Genomic DNA, 21,592 nt, shown 5'->3' with positions numbered 1-21,592 from the left:
AGGAAGGAGTCGAAACAGTGGGCCATGGACATGGGTTCTACTGCCTCTAGTGACAGGGAGAGGTATGGACGCGGTGGGGGAGGAGGAAGGAGGCAGGGGAGAGGGGCGAGGATGGAGGAAGGGAAGAGATGCACACGCAGATAAAGTGACAACGATAAAGGTGAACAGACTGGACTTGTATCTGCTGGAGTTTAGAACAGTAGGAGGCAACTTGGTTGAAACATCACGGGTCCAGAGGGGTCTTGACAGAATGAACGTGGAGAGGATGTTTCATTCTGGAATTCTGGAACCACGGGTCACTGTTTAACAAGAAAAGGTCACCTATTTAAAATGGAGTCAAAGAGTCGCACAGTACGGAAACAGACCCTTCGGTCCAACTTGTCTGTGCCGACCAGACATCCCAATCTGACCTAGTCCCATTTGCCAGTATTTGGCCCATATCCCTCCAAACGCTTCCTATTCATATACCCATCCAGGTGCCTTTTAAATGTTGTAATTGTACCAACCTCCACCACTTCCTCTAGCAGCTCATTCCACACATGCACCACCCTCTACATGAAAAAGTTACCCCTCAGGTCCCTTTTAAATCTTTCCCCTCTAACCTTAAAGCTATGCCCTCTAGTTTTGGACTCCCCCCATCCTGGGAAACAAGCTTGGTTATTCACCCTATCCATGCCCCTCAAGATGGTTAATAGCAACAGCGATTAAAGCAGGGGTGGCTGGTAAACCCCAAGGAGGTAAGGAGGGGAGTGGGTTTCGGGTTAGAGACTGAGGGATCTACAATGTACCTGTTGTTACAATCATGGAGCTCAAATAGGTAGTATACCAATTACAGGGTTAATTTGTTCATGAGATAGGAGAAATGTTTTTTCTCTCAAAGGGTTGAGAGTTTTTAGAACTCATTCCCTCAAAAGTCAACAGAAGTAGAAAGCTTGACTATCTTTAAAGCAGAGATGGAGGAATACTTGGTGAGCAGGGGGTGAAAGGTCATCAGGAGTAAGCAGCAATGTGGAGTTGAGGTGGGGCAGAGTTGAGGGGCTGAATAGCCTACTCCTGCTTCTAGGAGAAAGTGAGAACTGCAGATGCTGGAGATCAGAGCTGAAAAAGCGTTGCTGGAAAAGCGCAGCAGGTCAGGCAGCATCCGAGGAGCAGAGGAATTGACGTTTCGGGCATAAGCCCTTCTTCAGGAATGAGGGAATGATTCCTGAAGAAGGGCTTATGCCCGAAACATCGATTCCCCTGCTGTTTGGATGCTGCCTGACCTACTCCTGCTTCTAGTTCATTTGCTTACATCACAGTCAGAGAGATCCCGAAGATCAATTGAGGAAGAGGGAGATAGAAATGTAGCCGTAAATAAATATACAGTTGGGTAAAGGCACATGGAGAAACCAGTGTAACGCTCAGAGACATTCATCAATTGGTTCAATAAAGGTGAGACACAGTAGGAGGTCTTGTGGTGCAGTGGGTAGTGTCCCTGCCTCTGAACCAGCAGCTCTGGGGCTCAAGTCCGACTCTCGGCCAAGCAAGGGGAGTTCATAACATAGCTAAGAGTGATGATCATTAACCTGCAAATCCTCCAAAATCCCAACAGTAGGAATCAGAGTAGGAGAGGGTCCCTTGCTCGATACAGAGTGACACCTCCCTCGAGCCTGTGGTGACAAGCTGATAACCTAGTGCAGGACAAACTAACTGCAGAAACCAGAGATAATGTAGCTGCTTTACCTGTCAAAGGGGAATGGGGAGAAGGAACAAGGGACTGAGTTGGATGATCATATTGAACAACAGAGGAGACTCGAAGGGCCGAATGGCCTACTCCTGCTCCAATTTTGTGTCACTATGTTTCTATGTTACTAGGTGTCCAAGAAAAAAGGAGGAGACATAGCAACAGGAAAACAAGGAGCCATAAGGACAGCTATAAGTATGGATAGTGACAGACAAACATACACACACAAAAGCACACACTATACACACACACACAGAAATTAACACACACAGACATACACACACACACGCACAGACATGCACACACAGATAGACAAAAGCACACACAGAAATCAACACACACAAACATATACACACACACACATGCACACACAGATAGACAAAAGCACACACAGAAATCAACACACAGACATATACACACACACACACACACATGCACACACAGATACACAAAAGCACACACAGAAATCAACACACACACACTCAGAAAAGCATGACGAGAGATAGATCTGACACTCCAGCCCACACTCTCTCTCACCAGCACAAATGATAGCAGTCATTGCTGAGATCTTAGCTTGCTGTGGATCACCTCCTCCGAGAGCCATGCCCACATGGACACCAGCTGCCATCCCGATCCCGACGTGCGTCTGAAATCGGAAAAATATCAACAACTTAAAAGCAAAAGAAAAGTGTGCGTGGGTGATATTCCTCCACACCAGGACAGTGCCAGACTCTGAGAGGAGGTGGTAGTGTTCCTATGCATCTGCTGCCCTTGTCCATCTCACTGGGTGGTGAGTGTACATTGGGTAGAGGTGTGGTGTGGGAGTGCTGTGGACTACATTGGGGTAATGTATGGATCTAAAGAATCTGTACTTACCATGTATAAAACCGTCAACACCTGGAAAATGATAGACTGAGCCCCGAGTTCGACTTGACTAATGAGGCCTGAAGAGACAAAGAGGAAAGGCCTTGATAATGTATATGTCAGGTCAGCCTCAGGCATAGGGCACACAGACACAAAAGATATTATTTCATTGGAGACACTTCAGAGAAGGTTACGAGAAGGATCCCTTGTATGGAGGGATTGTCTTACAAGCAAAGGTTAAAGGTCACTCGACCTGCAATGCTAACTCAGATTTCTCTCCACAGATGCTGCCAGAGCCTCCATTTTTGTTAAAAAAAAAATTAAACTCTCCTCACTGGAGTTTGGAAGAATGAGCTGGTCTGATTGACACATACAGGATTCCAATGTTCTGAACCGGGGTCACTGGACCCGAAACACTGACTGGTTTCTCTCCAGACTTGCTGAGTTTCTCCAGCAATTTCTATTTTTGTTTCGGATTTCCAGCTGTAAATCTACAGTTCTTTCATTTTTTTGTTGCTTAGGATTCTTAAAAGGGGCTTTGACAGGGTTAATATTGAGAGGGATGTTTCCCGTCATGGGAGAGTCCTGGACCAGAGGGATAGTGCCAGAATAAAGGGGTGCTCATTGAAGGCTGAATACAGGAGGAATCGCTTCTCTCAGAGGGTTGTGTGTCTTTGGAACTCCTTGCCACACAGAGCTGTGGGGGCAGAGTCCTTGTGGACATTTAAGGATGAAATAGAGAGATTCTTGATCAGTCGGGGCATCGAGGGTTACAGGAAAAGGGCAGGAAAGTGGATATGAGGAACTTCAATCAATCAACAATGCAGAGATGGCTCAAGAGGCTGAATGGGCTGCTATTGTTCCTATTGCTTACGATCACAGACTGAAAAGGCCCTGTGATTTCCCTTCTACACGGTGAGGAGATCGAGGATGGATTGGCCTGTAGTTGGCTACCTGCGAGGAACGATCCCATTTCATAGGCCCAGAGCTCGATACAGAACATGAACATGCTGGGAATGGCCAATCGCAAGAAAGGGCCCCACTCCTGAAGGCAGTCCATTGTCCATCCTGCACACACACACACACACATAAAGACAAAAAAAGCTACATTAGACAACAAGAGGAGAAAATCCGAATCCCAAAGTGAAATGTCCTCGCCCAAGAAGTTTTCAGACTAGTCAGATTACCTCTGGCTAGAATACACTTTATAGAAGAAACAATTAGTGTAAATAACCAAAATCAGCATACTCAAAAATCCTACAACATTGAGAGTTCATGAGGAATTGCCACTTTGGGAATACTGCGTTCAATTCTGTTTGTGAAACTTGAAAGAGTTCATACAGGATCTACAAGGATGTTGCCAAGGTTGGAGGGTTTGAGCTACAGAGAGAGAGGCTGAATAGAGTGCGGCTGTTTTCCCTGGAGTGTTGGAGGCTGAGGGGTAATCTTATACAGGTTTATAAAATCATGAGGGGCACAGATAAGGTAAATAGACAAGATCTTTTCTGCAGGGTAGAGGAATCCAAAACTAGAGGGCATAGGTTTAAGCTGAGAATGGGACCCAAGGGACAATTTGTTTTATGCAGCAGGTGGTGCATGGCTGGAATGAGCTGCCAGAGGAAGTGATGGAGGCTGGCACGATTTCAATATTTAAAAGGCCTTGGGATTGGTATATGGATAGGAAGGGTTTAGAGAGTTATGTGCCGGGTGCTGACAAGTGGGACTCAATTAATTTAGGATATCTGGTCAGCATGGATTAGTTGGACTGAAGGGTCTTATTCTGTGCTGTACAACTATTTGACCCTGACTATGATCATTTAACACCTGCTTAAGAATATTTATTTTAAGAATTAACCCTTTATTATACTCTAGTAATAAGAAATTAAATATTTATAGCATGGCAAGTATAGTTTAAATTCACATGCGATCTATAAATCTACCTGAAGAAAAAAAATTGGACACTCAAACAAAAATGCTCTCAGTCCAGTATAATTTCTTAATAAGAGAAACTGTCTTTGTCTTATTGTGTAAAAGGGGGTCTGCAGATGCTGGAAGCCAGAGTCAATAGCCGAGGTGCTGAAAGGGCACAGCAGGTCAGGTAACATCAAAGGTGCAGGAGAGTCAATGTTTCAGGTCAACAGCTGATGAAGGGTTTCAGTACTGAAATGTTGACTGTCCTGCTCCTTAGATACTGTCTGACCTGCTTCATAGCTATTGACTCTATAAAAGGAGGTCTCAAGGTCAGGGTAAATTCCTGATGAAGGGCTTATGCCCGAAACATCAATTCTCCTGCTCCTCAGATGTTGCCTGACCTGCTGTGCTTTTCCAGCACCACTCTCTCGACTCTGATCTCCAGCATCTGCAGTGTTCACTTTCTCCTTCAACGTGAAGACCTCAACTTTCAGCAGCCAATCAATGGATATCAGTCTAGTCCATGTGAGTGAGTAATTGTGTGTGATTGTGTGAGTGTGTGAGTGTGTGTGTGTGTGTGTATATGTGTGTGTGTGTGTGAGAGAGAGAGAGAGTATGTGTTTGTGAGAGAGAGTGTGTTGGAGTGTGTGAGAGAGTGTGTTGGAGTGTGTGAGAGTGAGTGTGTGAGAGTGAGTGTGTTGGAGTGTGTGTGAGAGAGTGTGTTGGAGTGTGTGTGAGAGAGTGAGAGTGTGTTGGAGTGTGTGAGAGAGTGTGTTGGAGTGTGTGAGAGAGAGTGTGTTGGAGTGTGTGTGAGAGAGTGAGAGTGTGTTGGAGTGTGTGAGAGAGTGAGAGTGTGTTGGAGTGTGTGAGAGAGTGTGTTGGAGTGTGTGAGAGAGTGAGAGTGTGTTGGAGTGTGTGAGAGAGTGTGTTGGAGTGTGTGAGAGAGAGTGTGTTGGAGTGTGTGAGAGAGTGTGTTGGAGTGTGTGAGAGAGAGTGTGTTGGAGTGTGTGTGAGAGAGTGAGAGTGTGTTGGAGTGTGTGAGAGAGAGTGTGTTGGAGTGTGTGAGAGAGTGTGTTGGAGTGTGTGAGAGTGAGTGTGTGAGAGTGAGTGTGTTGGAGTGTGTGTGAGAGAGTGTGTTGGAGTGTGTGTGAGAGAGTGAGAGTGTGTTGGAGTGTGTGAGAGAGTGTGTTGGAGTGTGCGCGGGAGAGTGAGTGTGTTGGAATGTGTGAGAGAGTGAGTGTGTTGGAGTGTGTATGAGAGAGTGTGTTGGTGTGTGCGCGGGAGAGTGTGTGTGAGAGAGTGTGTGAGAGAGTGTGTTGGAGTGTGTGAGAGTGTGTTGGAGTGTGTGTGAGAGAGTGAGAGTGTGTTGGAGTGTGTGAGAGAGTGTGTTGGAGTGTGCGCGGGAGAGTGAGTGTGTGAGAGTGAGTGTGTTGGAATGTGTGAGAGAGTGAGTGTGTTGGAGTGTGTATGAGAGAGTGTGTTGGTGTGTGCGCGGGAGAGTGTGTGTGAGAGAGTGTGCTGGAGTGTGTGAGAGAGAGTGTGTTGGAGTGTGTGAGAGAGAGTGTGTTGGAGTGTGTGAGAGAGAGTGAGTGTGTTGGAGTGTGTGAGAGAGAGTGTGTTGGAGTGTGTGAGAGAGTGAGTTGGAGTGTGTGAGAGAGAGTGTGTTGGAGTGTGTGTGAGAGAGTGAGAGTGTGTTGGAGTGTGTGAGAGAGTGTGTTGGTGTGTGCGCGGGAGAGTGTGTGTGAGAGAGTGTGTTGGAGTGTGTGAGAGAGTGTGTTGGAGTGTGTGAGAGAGAGTGAGTGTGTTGGAGTGTGTGAGAGAGAGTGTGTTGGAGTGTGAGAGAGTGAGTGTGTTGGAGTGTGTGAGAGAGAGTGTGTTGGAGTGTGTGTGAGAGAGTGAGAGTGTGTTGGAGTGTGTGAGAGAGTGTGTTGGAGTGTGCGCGGGAGAGTGAGTGTGTTGGAATGTGTGAGAGAGTGAGTGTGTTGGAGTGTGTATGAGAGAGTGTGTTGGTGTGTGCGCGGGAGAGTGTGTGTGAGAGAGTGTGCTGGAGTGTGTGAGAGAGAGTGTGTTGGAGTGTGTGAGAGAGAGTGTGTTGGAGTGTGTGAGAGAGTGAGTTGGAGTGTGTGAGAGAGAGTGTGTTGGAGTGTGTGTGAGAGAGTGAGAGTGTGTTGGAGTGTGTGAGAGAGTGTGTTGATGTGTGCGCGGGAGAGTGTGTGTGAGAGAGTGTGTTGGAGTGTGTGAGAGAGTGTGTTGGAGTGTGTGAGAGAGTGTGCTGGAGTGTGTGAGAGAGAGTGTGTTGGAGTGTGTGAGAGAGAGTGAGTGTGTTGGAGTGTGCGCGGGAGAGTGTGTTGGAGTGTGTGAGAGAGAGTGAGTGTGTTGGAGTGTGTGTGAGAGAGTGTGTTGGAGTGTGTGGGAGAGAGTGTGTTGGAGTGTGTGAGAGAGAGTGAGTGTGTTGGAGTGTGTATGAGAGAGTGTGTTGGTGTGTGCGCGGGAGAGTGTGTGTGAGAGAGTGTGCTGGAGTGTGTGAGAGAGAGTGTGTTGGAGTGTGTGAGAGAGTGAGTGTGTTGGAGTGTGTGAGAGAGAGTGTGTTGGAGTGTGTGAGAGAGAGTGAGTGTGTTGGAGTGTGTGAGAGAGAGTGTGTTGGAGTGTGTGAGAGAGAGTGTGTTGGAGTGTGTGAGAGAGAGTGAGTGTGTTGGAGTGTGTGAGAGAGAATGTGTTGGAGTGTGTGTGAGAGAGTGTGTTGGAGTGTGCACGGGAGAGTGAGTGTGTTGGAGTGTGTGAGAGAGTGAGTGTGTTGGAGTGTGTGAGAGTGTGTTGGAGTGTGTGAGAGAGAGTGAGTGTGTTGGAGGGTGTGAGAGATTGAGTGTGTTGGAGTGCGTGAGAGAGAGTGAGTGTGTTGGAGTGTGTGAGAGAGAGTGAGAGTGTGTGAGAGAGTGTGTTGAAGTGTGTGTGTGTGTGTGGAAGTGTGTGTGTGTGTGTGTGTATGTGTGTGTGTTGAAGTGTGTGTGTGTGTGTGTGTGTGTGTGTGTGTGTGTGTGTGTGTGTGTGTGTGTGTGTGTGTGTGTGTGTGTGTGTGTGTATTTCACTCCAGCTGTCCGAACTTTTGTTGTGGAGTCTATTAGAATAGGCTGCCATTGTTCATTTGTAAACCTGATGGGAAAATCAATTCTTGACTGATCCTGATATCCACCTTTTTCAAGAGCTCTGGTTCAGTGCAAACTAACTTCACAAGTGCAAGGTTAGTAACGCTGTTCCTCACCCACCCCTCACGCAGGGGTCACCCCTGTATGACAGAGATAAGGAGACATTTAATCCCTTTGGGGGGTGTGTGGGGGGAGCTGATGATTGTGTGGAAGTCTTTACGCCCAGGACTGTTGAAGTTGGGTTGTATAGATTTTTAATCAGGAAGGGGATCGAGGCTTATGGGGAAAAGGCAGGAACATGATGTTGCGGATTATCAGATCAGCCACGATCTCATTGAATGGCGGAGCAGTCTCGATGGGCTGAATGGCCTGCTTCTGTTCTGACATCATATGGTCTGCAATACTATCTTGTGGACACTTGCAAATTCTCAAACTGCTTGGATTCTGTTTTGAATTTAATGTTTTAATTGCTGGATTGATTTGGTGATTTCCTTTACAAATGAACAAGGGACTCTAAGTCCCATTGCCCCATCCTACAACATCTCTATCAAATCCCCTCTTAACCTCCACCAGCTTAGAGGTGCTGGTCAGGAGGACTCGCCTCACCTCCCCAGGTTGGAAGGTGCAGTTTCCTGCACCGAATGTAAGTAAAGAGGATGATGTTCTGGCTGTACTGCGAGATCACGTTGGCCCAAGCAGACCCTCTGAAACAGAAAAGCAAGGGTATAAACATCACCGAATCCTCACACAAAGCTCCCAACCAGCACCTGCCCATTTCAGCGGTGACCATGCACCATGGCACTCACACATTCAGTCTGCCACCCAGGTTTGGAATATTGCGTGCAATTCTGGTCTCCTTCCTATCGGAAGGATGTTGTGAAACTTGAAAGGGTTCAGAAAGGATTGACAAGGATGTTGCCAGGGTTGGAGGGTTTGAGCTACAGGGAGAGGCTGAACAGGCTGGGGCTGTTTTCCCTGGAGTGTCGGAGGCTGAGGGGTGACCGTATAGAGGTTTATAAAATCATGAGGGGCATGGATAGGGTAAATAGGCAAGGTTTTTTTCTCTGGGGTGGGGGTGTCCAGAACTAGAGGGCATAGGTTTAGGGTGAGAGGGGAAAGATATAAAAGGGACCAAAGGGGCAACTTTTTCACACAGAGGGTGGTACGTGTATGGAATGAGCTGCCAGAGGAAGTGGTGGAGGCTGGTACAATTGCAACATTTAAAAGGCATTTGGATGGATATATGAATAGAAAGGTTTGGAGGGATATGGGCCAGGTGCTGGCAGGTGGGACTAGATTAGTTTTGGATATCTGGTCAGTATGGACTGGTTGGACCGAAGGGTCTGTTTCTGTGCAATACAGCTCTATGACTCTATGACATTGCTGTCACACTAGTGATACAGATAGCTTTGTCCTGGCAGTGCCCTCTCTAGGGCAGTAGGTGTTGACCCTAGGAAGCACTCCATTGTGAGCAGCTTTGGATCTAAGGCATTTTCATCCAGAGGCTGGTCATCCAGGGACAGATGTGAATGGCAGTGTTGGGGGTGGGGTCCCAGCACTTGGGGGGAATTTAATGGGGAGGGTGATGGATTGGGGTCAGCTTGACGACTCACCGATGTCCAGTGGCTCACTCCAGTCCCTCCCCGTGATTTGCAAACTAAACGATAGCTTTGTTTCCAAGGCCAACAGCGTCTGCCACTGAAGTACTGGGGGCTAACAGCTGTTCCAGCAAAGTGCTACACTGTAAATAGCTGAATCAGAGACTGGCCCTCAGCCCCAAACATGTCAGAGCTGTCTACTCTATCATGTTGGCCTGGAATCCCCAGGAATCGAGGATTCACCTCTAGGGTACAGCCACACGGAAATAATTCAGAGGAGCTTGACAAGGCTGGGTCATTAAGTACATTCAAGGCTGAGGTAGAGGGATTTTTCATCAGTTAGCCAATCAAGGATTAAGGAGGAACAAGGCCAGGAATTGAGGATTATCAGATCAGCTCTGACCTTGTTGAATGTTGGAACAGTCTCAAATGGGATGAATGGCCTCTTTGCGTTCCTCTGGGTTCTGGCCTTGTCGGGTGTTAGTACAGCTGTGGGGTCAGTTTGGCTGGATGATCTGTGTTCAACTCTTTTATTCTCTCATGGGCGTTGCTGGGCCAGCATTTACTGCAGGTTCCTAGTTCCCCTTGAGAAGGCGGTGGTGAGCTGCCTTCTAGAACTGCTGCTGTAGGGAGACCCACAGTGTCCTTAGGGAGGGAATTCCAGGATTTTGACGCGCACTGGCTGAGGTTACTATGAAGAACTCTCCTGCTCAACCTCTCCCTTGCCTGAGGCACGGTGACCCTCAGGTTAAACCACCACCTGTCGATCTCTCTATCTCTAATGAGAGCACGGTCCTCTAGTTCTCTGGGATTATGGTGACTTGTCCAGGAATAGTTGTCATCTTACTCATTGCTTTTGGATGCTGCTGTTTCTTTAATAGATTTGATTAGATTCCCTACAGTATAGAAACAGACCCTTTGGCCTAACAAGTCCACACTGAACCTCTGAAGAGTAACCCACTCAGACCCATTCCCCCTACCTTATATTTACCCCTGACTAATGCACCTAACACTATGGGCAATTTAGCATGGCCAATTCACCTAACCTACACATCTTTGGACTGTGGGAGGAAACCGGAGCACCCGGAGGAAACCCACGCAGACATTGGGAGAACGTGTAAACTCCACACAGACAGTTGCCCGAGGCTGGAAATGAACCCAGGTCCCTGGCGCTGTGAGGCAGCAGTGCTAACCACTGAGCCACCGTGCCACCCTTGTTATGGAATACATTGGAACGGAATAAAGAAGGGTTTTTGGTTCATCCAATCAGGTTGCATTGGTTGCGATTATTTCCCAATCAGGGCGTGAAGGTGGGACACTGGGCGGCACACATGGTGGGCAACCAATGGTGTGTGGTGTTGGGGGTGGGCCACCTATTGGTTGGAGGTCATGGGATTAAGGATCCAGGAATATATCCAATCAGAGTTAGCAAGCTCAATTTGGATTAAAGTTCAGTGTTCAAAGGTCAAGTTGGATCTGACATCGGAAGGTAACTGATGGACAATTAATGATCTAAAACATTAACTCTGTTAACAGATGCTACCCATCCTGCTGAGTGTACCTTGCATCTTCTGTTTTTATTTCCAAGAGCAATCGCTTTACTCCAAAGATGGATGCCGGGAATACGGGGATAGTTATTGGGATTACATTACTGAACGGATATTCCAGATAGGATTATGTTAGGTGGGCCGAAGGACCTGGCATGATCTGGGCTGTGAGAATACACGAATACCAGCAATGAGTGCTCATCCTTGGAAAAAGCAAGCAGTACTCACGCCACTCCAAGTTTCAACACGATCAGGAAAATATAGTTTACCAGGGCACTTAGAACGTTAGCCACCAGTCCAGTGAATACCTGTGGCATCGTTATACCCTGCAGAAGGGGCATCAGACAAAGGACTATCAGCTTTCAGTGGAGTATAACAAGGATCTACAACAGACTCCAACACACTCGGGTACCTGCAATGACAAACCCTCTAGCTTAAAAGACTGAGTCACTGCTGTCTCTCCCTGACAGTGATATCTCTGTTTCTCATTGTGGGAGATGATGGGACGGCGAAAGAGAGAAAGAAAGAGAGAGAGAGAAACAAATAAAATGGAAAGAGGAGAGGAGTTTGACAGGGAGGAGTTCGAGAGAGAAAGGGGACAGAAGGCGAGAGAAGGGGAGTGACGGAGAGCAGGTGAGAGAGAAGGATAAGGGAGGGAAAAAGAGAGAGATAAGGGAGGAAAAGGAGAGTGAGAGTATGTGGGACAGAAAAGGGGAGAGTAAGGGGGATCAGACGAGGGATTAAGGAGTGGGAAAAAAAAGAGAGGATTAGACTGATGAGGAAAAGAGAGGGGGAGATCAGAGTGAGAGAGATGGGAGGCAGGGGGGAGCAACAGAAGGGAAAGGAAGTGTGCATGAATGTGTAATACCAAGAGATTTCACTCATTTCACCCTAACCCAGTTGATTTACTCGTAATTCATATTTCTATTTTAAAATGCACCGATAAACACCAAAAGAATAAATAGCTACTGCTAAAATTTGCACTATCCCATGATTTCCCAAACTCTGGATTATTACCTGATTCTGTAAGTATCGCACTTGGAGCTGGTATAGGAAAACCGCCTGTGGGGGCAGGAAAAAGAGAGTGGTGAACACACATGGAGTTAAAACATCGCCCACAACACACACCAGGGTGGGAGAATATGAGAGAATATAACAAAGACAGAAATTATATAAAGAGGAACAGAATGTGGTAGGCAGTAGAATAGAGGAAGAGAAAGAGGTGATGCAATTTTTGTTTCCAACACAGGTAGTATTTGTGTTGTTCCTTATAACATAAGGAACTGGGAGCGAATGTTGTGCTATTGAAGAATATAGCAGATGTTTATTACATCTGGCTGTTATATACAGATATATTCTCAGGCACATCAGTCAATAGGTTACAAGAGAGGAGTGTGCTTCCAACAGCATGTCATGCTTCACGTGATCACGGGGTAAGATGGAGTATGAGATTGTCACACCCTCAGGTATAAAGTGATGATATCATGAACGTGTCTCGTAAATATGTGAGACGTAACACAAGGGGGGAAGAGAGAGAGGGAGAGTGAGTAAAGAAGGATTTGAAAGACAAGTGAGGAGAAATAGTGTGATGGAAGAGAAGAAAAGCAAGTAAGAGAGTGTGGAGTGATGGAAAATAAGCCCTCTCCCTCCCTCCCCTTTCATCCCCCTTTTTCTCTCTTTAATCCCCACTCTACATTTGACCACCCTGTGCGTGTGATGGGCATTTCAGCTCAATGTCTCAAAGTCATACTGAGAGTCCCAGTGCCAGGTGGATGCTTTGGTATCGAGGGAGTGCTGCACTGTCAGGGATATCAAACCCAATTCACAGTGAGCTAGACATTAAAGGCCCTGCCTCTCAATCTACAAAGAAAGGAAAGGCCTCAGCTTCCTGGTCAACAACTGCCTTCAAACTTTTATTAATCATCCAGCATGTTATTATTTATGGGACAGCGTTTATTGATCCTCCACAACGTAAGGATTCATTTATTGGTAACCAGAGATTTCAAGGTTAGGAACAAAGGATGCAGAGATGCATGAGGAGAACTTTCATTCAGCCTGTAAGACCATCAGAAGCAGATTTAATGATAATTTCTAAATTGAAGGGGAGAATATTTCAGGATAATGGGGAAAGAGCGGGGGGGGGGCGGGGTGGTATAGTGCTCATTGCATAGCTCTTTCAAAAAGCTAGTATAAATACGATGGGCTGAATGGCCCCTTTTGCCACATTTTCCCTTAAAAATTGTGACACATAGGTGGTGAATGCAAATGATTCAACAGGAAACCCTTCAGGACATTCTGGGACTGTTTTTCACAAATTACAAGGCAAATGTCTTTGATTGGACATTGGCATTGCGCAGCACGTCACTGCCATCTGCTGGTGAGCACCGGCACTGGACAGAGGTAATGAGCACTGCCTTTCAATCTGCCAAAGCACACAGCCTGAGCAAATCCAGGTGAAATCTACTGGGAGAAGACACGAGACATTAGCAAAAATCCATCTCATACTCTTCACTGAGCACTGTCACCCTGAACACAACACTTTGATTTGTCCCAGCATCAAAACTGAACTCAATGGCTAGGGGATGTAAGCTGTGTTGAGGAAGGAGTGGTTCAGTGCTCACTGACAATAGCACCCGTCACCGAATTCAACAATCACAATAACTCACAGGGAGGAGGATGTACCCTGTAATGCTACGAGGTGGAGTTCATACTCACAGGAAGAGCAGGGATAAATATCTTCACATAAAGCCCGCATAACCTGGAAGAGAGGTTTCCACATCAGTCCACAACAGCAGAGAGTTAATGCCCCTAAGACACCCCTGAATTTGCAGAAAACCTCAAACGATGTCCCACAAACAGCTCAGGAAATTGTGGCTCAGGTCAATTCAGCTACAAAACCACACGGTTCCTGGGATTTTCAAGTTGCCACGCCAGCCACGCTTGTCAAAACCAACAAAATGTTCATGTTCATTGCAACCTCACCATGTACCCACCCCCCATCCCCCCAACCCCATCCCCACCCCATCCCAACTCCGGCCAAGGTCAATTGGAAACTTCCTGAATTTCCTCTCTCGGAAAATCAAAAGGGTAAAGCTCAATATTGTTTGTGTCCCAAAATAATAGATGGGAGACAAATATAATTCACTGCTCTTTTTGGTTGCATGTAATATTTCATGAAAACCCATCAACCACAACTTATTCTTTGTCGATGTACATTAGCTTTAGGGAAAGCTGCATGTGGAGAGGACCTGATAGGTCCTTCTGAAAGGGGTGATGGGTGGGAGATCCATTGAGGCCTGATAACTAGGCCCACCAGCCTGAGACCTATCTGAAAATGGGCCTCAGGCTTTTCTGTCACCTGAGTGGTTCTGGTGAGGACCCAGTACCCACTGAGAGTGGAGCAGCTCATCATTTTATTTATGTTTCCTTCCACAAGATGTTGGCAAAGGCCAGCATCTATCATCTGATGCTAATTGCTCTTGAACTGAGTGGCTTGCTTAGCCATTTCAGAGGACAGTTGAGAGTTCTGATTTCAATATGGAGTTAGATATCATTCTTAAAGCTAAAAGGAATGGGGAGAAAGTGGGTACTGGATTGGATGATCAGCCACGATCTTATGGAATGGCTGTGTTTCTAAGAGCCAACAACATTGTTGTGGGTCTGGAGTCACTTGTAGGCCAAACTAGGTAAAGACAGCAGATTACCTTCCTGAAAGGACATTGCTGGACCAGAATTTTCTCTGACAATCCACAAGAGGTTCATGGTCAACATTACTAGAACTGGCTTTACAATCCAGATCTTAGTAACCAAACTCAAACTCCAATGACTCCACACTGGGATTTGAACCCACCCCCCAATGGATCTCCAGATTTCTAATCCACTAACATTACCTGTGGGCTTCCAACCCCTCGGTCTAGCAGACACATGGAGGTGAAAGTCACTGTCCCTCAACTTGTTGGAAGAGGGCAATAAAACCTGAGTTGAGAGTGTGTTGCTGGAAAAGCACAGCAGGTCAGGCAGCGTCCGATAGTCAGGGAATTCGACGTTTCGGACATTTGCCCTTTGTCGAGGCTTCATTTCCTGATGAAGGGCTTTTGCCCAAAACATCGATTTTCCTGCCCCTCAGATGCTGCCTGACCTGCTGTGCTTTTCCAGCAACACACTCTCAACTCTGATCTCCAGCATCTGCAGACCTCACTATCTCCTGCAATAAAACCTGAGTCAGTAACAGGCCATGGAAGTCCTGTGCTATCAAGAAAGGAGCTCCAATTTGACCCAGAGGCTGTATGTTCATTAGTGAGTTTAAAAAGACCGACCAACATTGATCACCTCCAATGGTCCCTTTAAGGGACATTTGATGAAGCAGCAACCAGAAAATACCAAGCAATGCAAGTACTATCAAAGTGAATCACAAATCATGAACCAGTCTGTGATAACAGTTGGTACACACCAGAGATCAGGTAGCATAGGAACAGGCCATTCAGCCTTTCAGGCCTTCAGGCACCATGTCCAGTCAGTGTGTGATTCCCTACCTTTGCTCAAGTTAACTCACCACAAAGGACACCACCGAAAGACCCACAGATCCTGGACACTGCCCACCGACCACGGACACCACCCACTGACCCTGGGCAGCACCCACCGACCACGGACACCACCCACCGACCGTGGACAGCACCCACCGACCATGGACACCACCCACCGACCATGGACACCACCCACCGACCATAGACACCACCCACCGGCCACGGACACTACCCACCGACCACGGACACCACTCACTGACCATGGACACCACCCACCGACCACGGACACCACCCACCGACCATGGACACCACCCACTGACCATGGACACCACCCACCGACCATGGACACCACCCACCGACCATAGACACCACCCACCAACCATGGACACTACCCACAGACCACGGACACCACCCACCGACCATAGACACCACCCACCGACCACGGACACCACCCACCGACCATGGACACCACCCACCGACCATGGACACTGCCCACAGACACTGGACACCACTCATAGAGGAGTGAAGGATCCCCAGTGACCCTAAACGTAACATAATCACTGTTTCATTCCTTAAATGGAAACACCTTTAGCAATAACTCTTCTTTTAGAACTGAGTAAGGCACCTGACCTGGCCACCTCGGGGTCCTGTTTGGTAGCCAACAGGATTTTTTCCGTGTTGATGAAGAGGGCCCAGCAGGGGCAGCAGAAGATGATGAGGATAAGGATACCTCTCTGCAGAATGACCCCAATCTGCCTCAGCTTCTTGCTGCCATAAGTCTGAAATGAGATTCAAATTGTCCTGCTCAGTGACACAAACTAGAAAGCATTCACTCGAAATAAGAGCAGCAGGAGGCCATTTGATCCCTCGAGCCTGTTCCACCTTCTTGGCTGATCCTCTACCTCAACCTCACCTTCCCGCATGCTTCCTATCCCTTAGACCCCAAAATTCGGTCTCCCTCAGTCCTGAATATATTCATCCGCTCAGCATCATAGATTTGTGGAATCCCTACAATGTGAAAGCAGGCCATTTGACCCATTGAGTCCACACTGACCCTGTGAAGAGCATCCCAGCCCAATCCCTGTAATCCTGCATTTCGCATGGTGAATCCACCTGGCCTGCTCATGCCTGGACACGAGGTGCAATTTGCCACAGCCAATCCAACTAACCTGCACATCTTTGGACTGTGGAAGGAAACCAGAGCACCAGGAGGAAACCCACACAGACACGGGGAGAATGTGCAAACTCCACACAGACCCATAAGCCTGTGGATGGAATTGAACCCACATCCCTGGCACTATGAGGCAGCAGTGCTACCCACTGAGCCACCATGCCACCCAATCATGGCCCTCAGGGATAGAAAGTTCCTGAAAGATTCTACCATATAATATCTGCCCAAGCAGTTTGTATTAACAGCCAAAAACACAGGTCGCTGGGATTTGTAATCTGGAGTCAATGCTCTCCCTTCATTTCAGTGAAAGAGTAAGGTTCAAGTTTATATGGGCAGCTTGGGACAAAGTGGGCCTTTCAATCTCAACATTTCCAGGAGGCAGGATGTTCCACATTAGGGTTAATAATCGCCTGGGAGCCATCAGCACTCCCTACTGCGATGGTGTCACGAGATTATGGTCAGAATAATGAAGGGGCCTGTGTGAAACAGACCTGGGGTCAATGTGCTCCTGACCGTCTCTGTAGGTCTAATGTAAGTCACACTTTTGCAATTTGTAAATAGCTACAGTAATGCAATAAACCTCATGTTGAGAATTGGTTTAAAAAAGATACAGATTTGTTGAAACTTTTCATGCTGTTCCCATCTGGACAAAAATGCCAACTTAAAAGGTAAAACCAACATTTAGACTAAACGAGAGGAGGGTTCTAATTGGTAGAGACAATGCCATAGAGTCTACTGGACTGAGTTCACTAACTAACCAACCAGCACTCTCCTGTAATATGAGATAAATGTTAGTTTTCCCTATGAATTGGTATTACTTGTGCGTTGCCCTGGTGACTGTAACAGGAACAGTTTTGACAAAATGTGTAATTTCTCAGCAGTATTCAAGTGGTGTACAAGGTCAGAGGTCACACAGCACCAGGTTACAGTCCAACTGGTTTATTTAAAATTACAAGCAGTCAGAGCACTGCCCCTTTGTTGCCTGATGAGAAATAAACCTGTTGGGCTATAACCTGGTGTCGTGTGACTTCTGACCTTATCCAACCCTGACACCTCCACATCATGTACCAGCAAACCATTAAACGTTATACTGCTCACTCAACAAGGCTCACCTCGTTAGATCAGAGAGGGGGATACCCTAGACTACAACAGGTCAACTTGGGCCTGAAGGAACCCCTTTAATGAAAGGTTTTCTCTGTTTACCAAATGGCACCCGTTTCTTAGACTGACTCCAGTGACTGGCCCTGACAGCTGGGAGCCCTCGCTCTGTGTGAACAACCTCTGCACAAGGGAAAGAATTCACAGCCACATATCTGTTTGACCCCACCCCAAAAGACAGTATCCCCACTCTCCTGTTTTTGTTTACGTGTCAAACCCTTATCTTTCAAAGCAACATGGAGCCTATCCCCAGCTCCTGGTCAGAGGTTATTGGTTTGTGGCTGATTGTTTACTGTCCAGGTGACTCCTGGCGAGAGAGGTTTACCTGCGATATCAGAGTGTCACATGCCATTGACAGACCCGTGCCCACAGCCACACCAGTCACGCTGATCACCTTTGGGAAGTTGGGTGGGGTGGGGTGGATGGGGTGGGGTGGGGTAGGTGGGGGGGATAATGTGGGAAAGAACAATGAGAAGAGAGACAAAGCATTAAAAGCGATCACAACAATCCATCCGCCCACCTCCCCACCCATTCTCGGTAGGTTGTCAATGTCTGAGCAGTCAGTGCCCGCGCCCTTGAACAGGCCATTGTGATTCTTGAGCCACTCCTTGATGGAAGAATTTCACTTCAGGCCAACTGAACCCCAAACATGTCAAAACCCAACACGGCAATGTCCTCGATTAGTGCAATTCCAGATAAAGCTGCTTTGTAAACATCTGGACCCAAATCCGAACAGCAGGGACCTCTCACAGGAAACTGATTTTCAGAGTCCTCTTGTTGAATTGGGTTATCCCCATGTGTTCATTGTCCCAATTAATGTAAAGTACCCACCGATGTTGCGAGTGACACAGCACCCAATTCATTTTTGCCAAGGTGTCCACTGAACGCAGAGCTGATAAAGTTCAGGCTGTAAATCATCACCTGCGACAGGATCTATTCAAACAAAACCAACATCAAGTTCAGCTGGGAGATCCAAAAAGAGGTAACAGAAGACAGGGATCCTCTAGCCTCAGTGAGCCCCGTCATCAATGGAAAAGTAACCCCACTGAAACTCAGCGGCCTGCATCCGAGCCAAGATTGTTGCTTCACCATCAGCAGCGGCCATAGCACGATACACATGGGCCAATATCAAACAGGCACTCTGCCTCTTCACCGAACCGTCACGCCATCCCCTTCACCGAACCGTCACGCCATCCCCTTCACCGAACTGTCACCCACTCCATTCAACAAACCGTCACCCTCTCCCCCTCACTGAACCCTCACCCCTCCCCATCACTGAACCGTCACTCCTTCCCCTTCACTGAACCATAACCCTCTTGCCTTCACCGAAACTTCACCCCCACCCATTCATCGAACTGTCACGCTGTCCCCTTCACTGAACCGTCACTCGCTCCCCTTCACCCCCTCACAGTCACCGAACCATCACCCTCTCCCCTTCACCGAACCGTCACCCCGTCCCCTTCACCGAACCGTCACACTCTCCCCGTCACCAAACCGTCACCTTCTCCCCTTCACCAAACCATCACCCCCACCCCATTCGCCGAACCATCACCCCGTCCCCTTCACTGAACCATCACCCTCTCACATTCACCAAACCGTCACCCCACCCCATTCACCGAATCGTCACCCCGTCCCCTTCACCGAACCATCACCCCGTCCCCTTCACCGAACCTTCACCCTCTCACATTCACCAAACTGTCACCCTCTCCCCTTCACCAAACCATCACCCCACCCCATTCACCGAATCGTCACCCCGTCCCCTTCACCGAACCTTCACCCTCTCACATTCACCAAACTGTCACCCTCTCCCCTTCACCAAACCATCACCCCCACCCCATTCGCCGAACCATCACCCCGTCCCCTTCACTGAACCATCACCCTCTCACATTCACCAAACCGTCACCCCACCCCATTCACCGAATCGTCACCCCGTCCCCTTCACCGAACCATCACCCCGTCCCCTTCACCGAACCTTCACCCTCTCACATTCACCAAACTGTCACCCTCTCCCCTTCACCAAACCATCACCCCACCCCATTCACCGAATCGTCACCCCGTCCCCTTCACCGAACCTTCACCCTCTCACATTCACCAAACCGTCACCTTCTCCCCTTCACCAAACCATCACCCCCACCCCATTCGCCGAACCATCACCCCGTCCCCTTCACCGAACCTTCACCCTCTCACATTCACCGAACTGCCACACCTTCTCCCCTTCATTGATTAATTTCCCTTTTTTATCCCATTCCCAATCCTATAGCTCTACAGGATCTCCATGTTCCTCCAACTCTGGCCTCCTGTCCAAACTCCACTACACTCAGCCCACCATTGGTGACTTCCCCTTCAATAATTTTCTCCCAGGCTGTGGAATTCCTTTCCCCACTCACTTCAACCAATTCTCCTCCTGAAGACCCTCCTTTAAACCAGTCAGCCATTTTAGAAATGGTCCTGCAATTTTCCTTCTCTGACGAGGTATCAATTGTTGGGATGGCGCAGGTGCTATATAAATGCCGGTTCTTGTAAACAAGGGTAAACAGGGATGATGAATGTTGTGCACCGATGCTGTTTGGATAAGAGGTATACAGAATAGCCTGGGGGGGGGAAGGTGGTCAAAAATACCTCACAGGTATATCAGGGCACTTGGCACACTACGCCACCCTGTGGGACGTGGAAGAAAAGGATGTGTTTATTCATGAGTTTCAGGGACTCATAATATTTTGAGGCCAGGTGACTTTCAGCCAAGTCTATCATTACAGTTTGGAGGCAATGCCCTAGTGGTATTATCACTGGACTATTAATCCAGAGACCCAGGTAACACTCTGTGGACCTGGGTTCAAATCCTGCCGTAGATGGTGTAATTTGAATTTAATTTTTAAAAATTCTGTTTAACAATGACCATAAATCAATGGTCAGAAAGCCCATCTGATCCACTAATCTCCTTTAGGGAAGGAATCTGCCATCCTTACCTGGTCTGGCCTACATGTGACTCCAGAACCACTTAACTGGGCAAGCGAGCCAATCAATGCTGCTCTAGCCAGTGACACCCTTTACCCCATAAATGAAATTTAAAAAAAAACAATAACACAGACAACTTTGAACTCAGCAAGACCTTGCAATGCCAGAATCATTTGCCAGTAACTGGACCTCTATAAACTTTCTCCAGGTGACAACACAAAGGCTGAAGGATTTTGAGAATTCCTCTCTCCCTCACACTCCAAGGCATTGCTGAGAGGGACGATGTGAACCTACAGTCACCCAGAGCTCCCCCTGTCTCCAAGCTGGGACAGGGGGAGGGTAGATATCGATGTCAAGTGTTGCACTTACCAATGGTCCAGCCAACAGGAATAGCTGCCTCACCTCCTTCCAGACTACAACCGAGAGGCAGTGCAGAAAGCTCCCGGGGTTAATCTGGATCCGGGAGGTGTGCCCTGCTTCTGATTCCTGCTCCCGGTCACCCATTTCAGACTGGGAAGGTTTTCTCCAACGGCAGAGAGACTCCAAGATCACACCAGCTCCTTCCTTAGAGCACTACCACCTAGACTGTGACAGCCGTGGGGGGTGGGGGGCGGGAAGAGTGGCAAGTGGGAAGAGGGTGGTAACTGGAGATGGAGGCGGTTGTGAGGCTGGGTGGGGGGATGGGACAGATGTTGTCGGAAACACCACTAGGCGTGGATAAAGGGGAGGGCGGTTGGAACTGCGATAGAGGATTCTATGACCAGCTAGACTGAAGAAAGGCACAAATTTGTTTCTCAACTTTCACATACTCTTGACCTCGCTGTGACTTCCAAGACGACATTCCACTTATCCGTCCAAATCTCTCCAATGATCCCAGCTGCCATTATTACCCCATTGGGTCAATCATGGACCAGGTTCCATGAGCAGAGAGGAGACAGAGAGAGTAAGCACAACATCAGAATGCTGATAACTAAAGGACTAGAAACGAAAAGCTTGCTG

General features: G+C 47.9%; 1 protein-coding gene across 1 annotated transcript in view; it reads right to left on the bottom strand.

Annotated features, from left to right (window-relative positions):
- Positions 1-21,097, bottom strand: part of LOC132830226 (multidrug and toxin extrusion protein 1-like) — a 116,585-nt gene extending 95,488 nt beyond the window's left edge. The window contains exons 1-11 of the mRNA XM_060847759.1: positions 20,963-21,097; positions 18,470-18,571; positions 17,964-18,032; positions 15,940-16,088; positions 13,502-13,544; positions 11,804-11,848; positions 11,015-11,112; positions 8,248-8,345; positions 3,542-3,655; positions 2,600-2,667; positions 2,267-2,369 (exon numbers count right to left, since the gene is read on the bottom strand). Coding sequence (XP_060703742.1) covers positions 2,267-2,369; positions 2,600-2,667; positions 3,542-3,655; positions 8,248-8,345; positions 11,015-11,112; positions 11,804-11,848; positions 13,502-13,544; positions 15,940-16,088; positions 17,964-18,032; positions 18,470-18,571; positions 20,963-21,097 — 1,024 coding nt within the window. The remainder of the gene's footprint in view (positions 1-2,266; positions 2,370-2,599; positions 2,668-3,541; positions 3,656-8,247; positions 8,346-11,014; positions 11,113-11,803; positions 11,849-13,501; positions 13,545-15,939; positions 16,089-17,963; positions 18,033-18,469; positions 18,572-20,962) is intronic.
- Positions 21,098-21,592: the final 495 nt, after the last annotated feature.

This window comes from Hemiscyllium ocellatum, chromosome 31, assembly GCF_020745735.1.
Source record: "Hemiscyllium ocellatum isolate sHemOce1 chromosome 31, sHemOce1.pat.X.cur, whole genome shotgun sequence".
NCBI classification, from domain to species: Eukaryota; Metazoa; Chordata; class Chondrichthyes; order Orectolobiformes; family Hemiscylliidae; genus Hemiscyllium; species Hemiscyllium ocellatum.
Note: the sequence above shows the minus strand (reverse complement) of the source record. Positions and strands in the feature narration are given on the sequence as shown.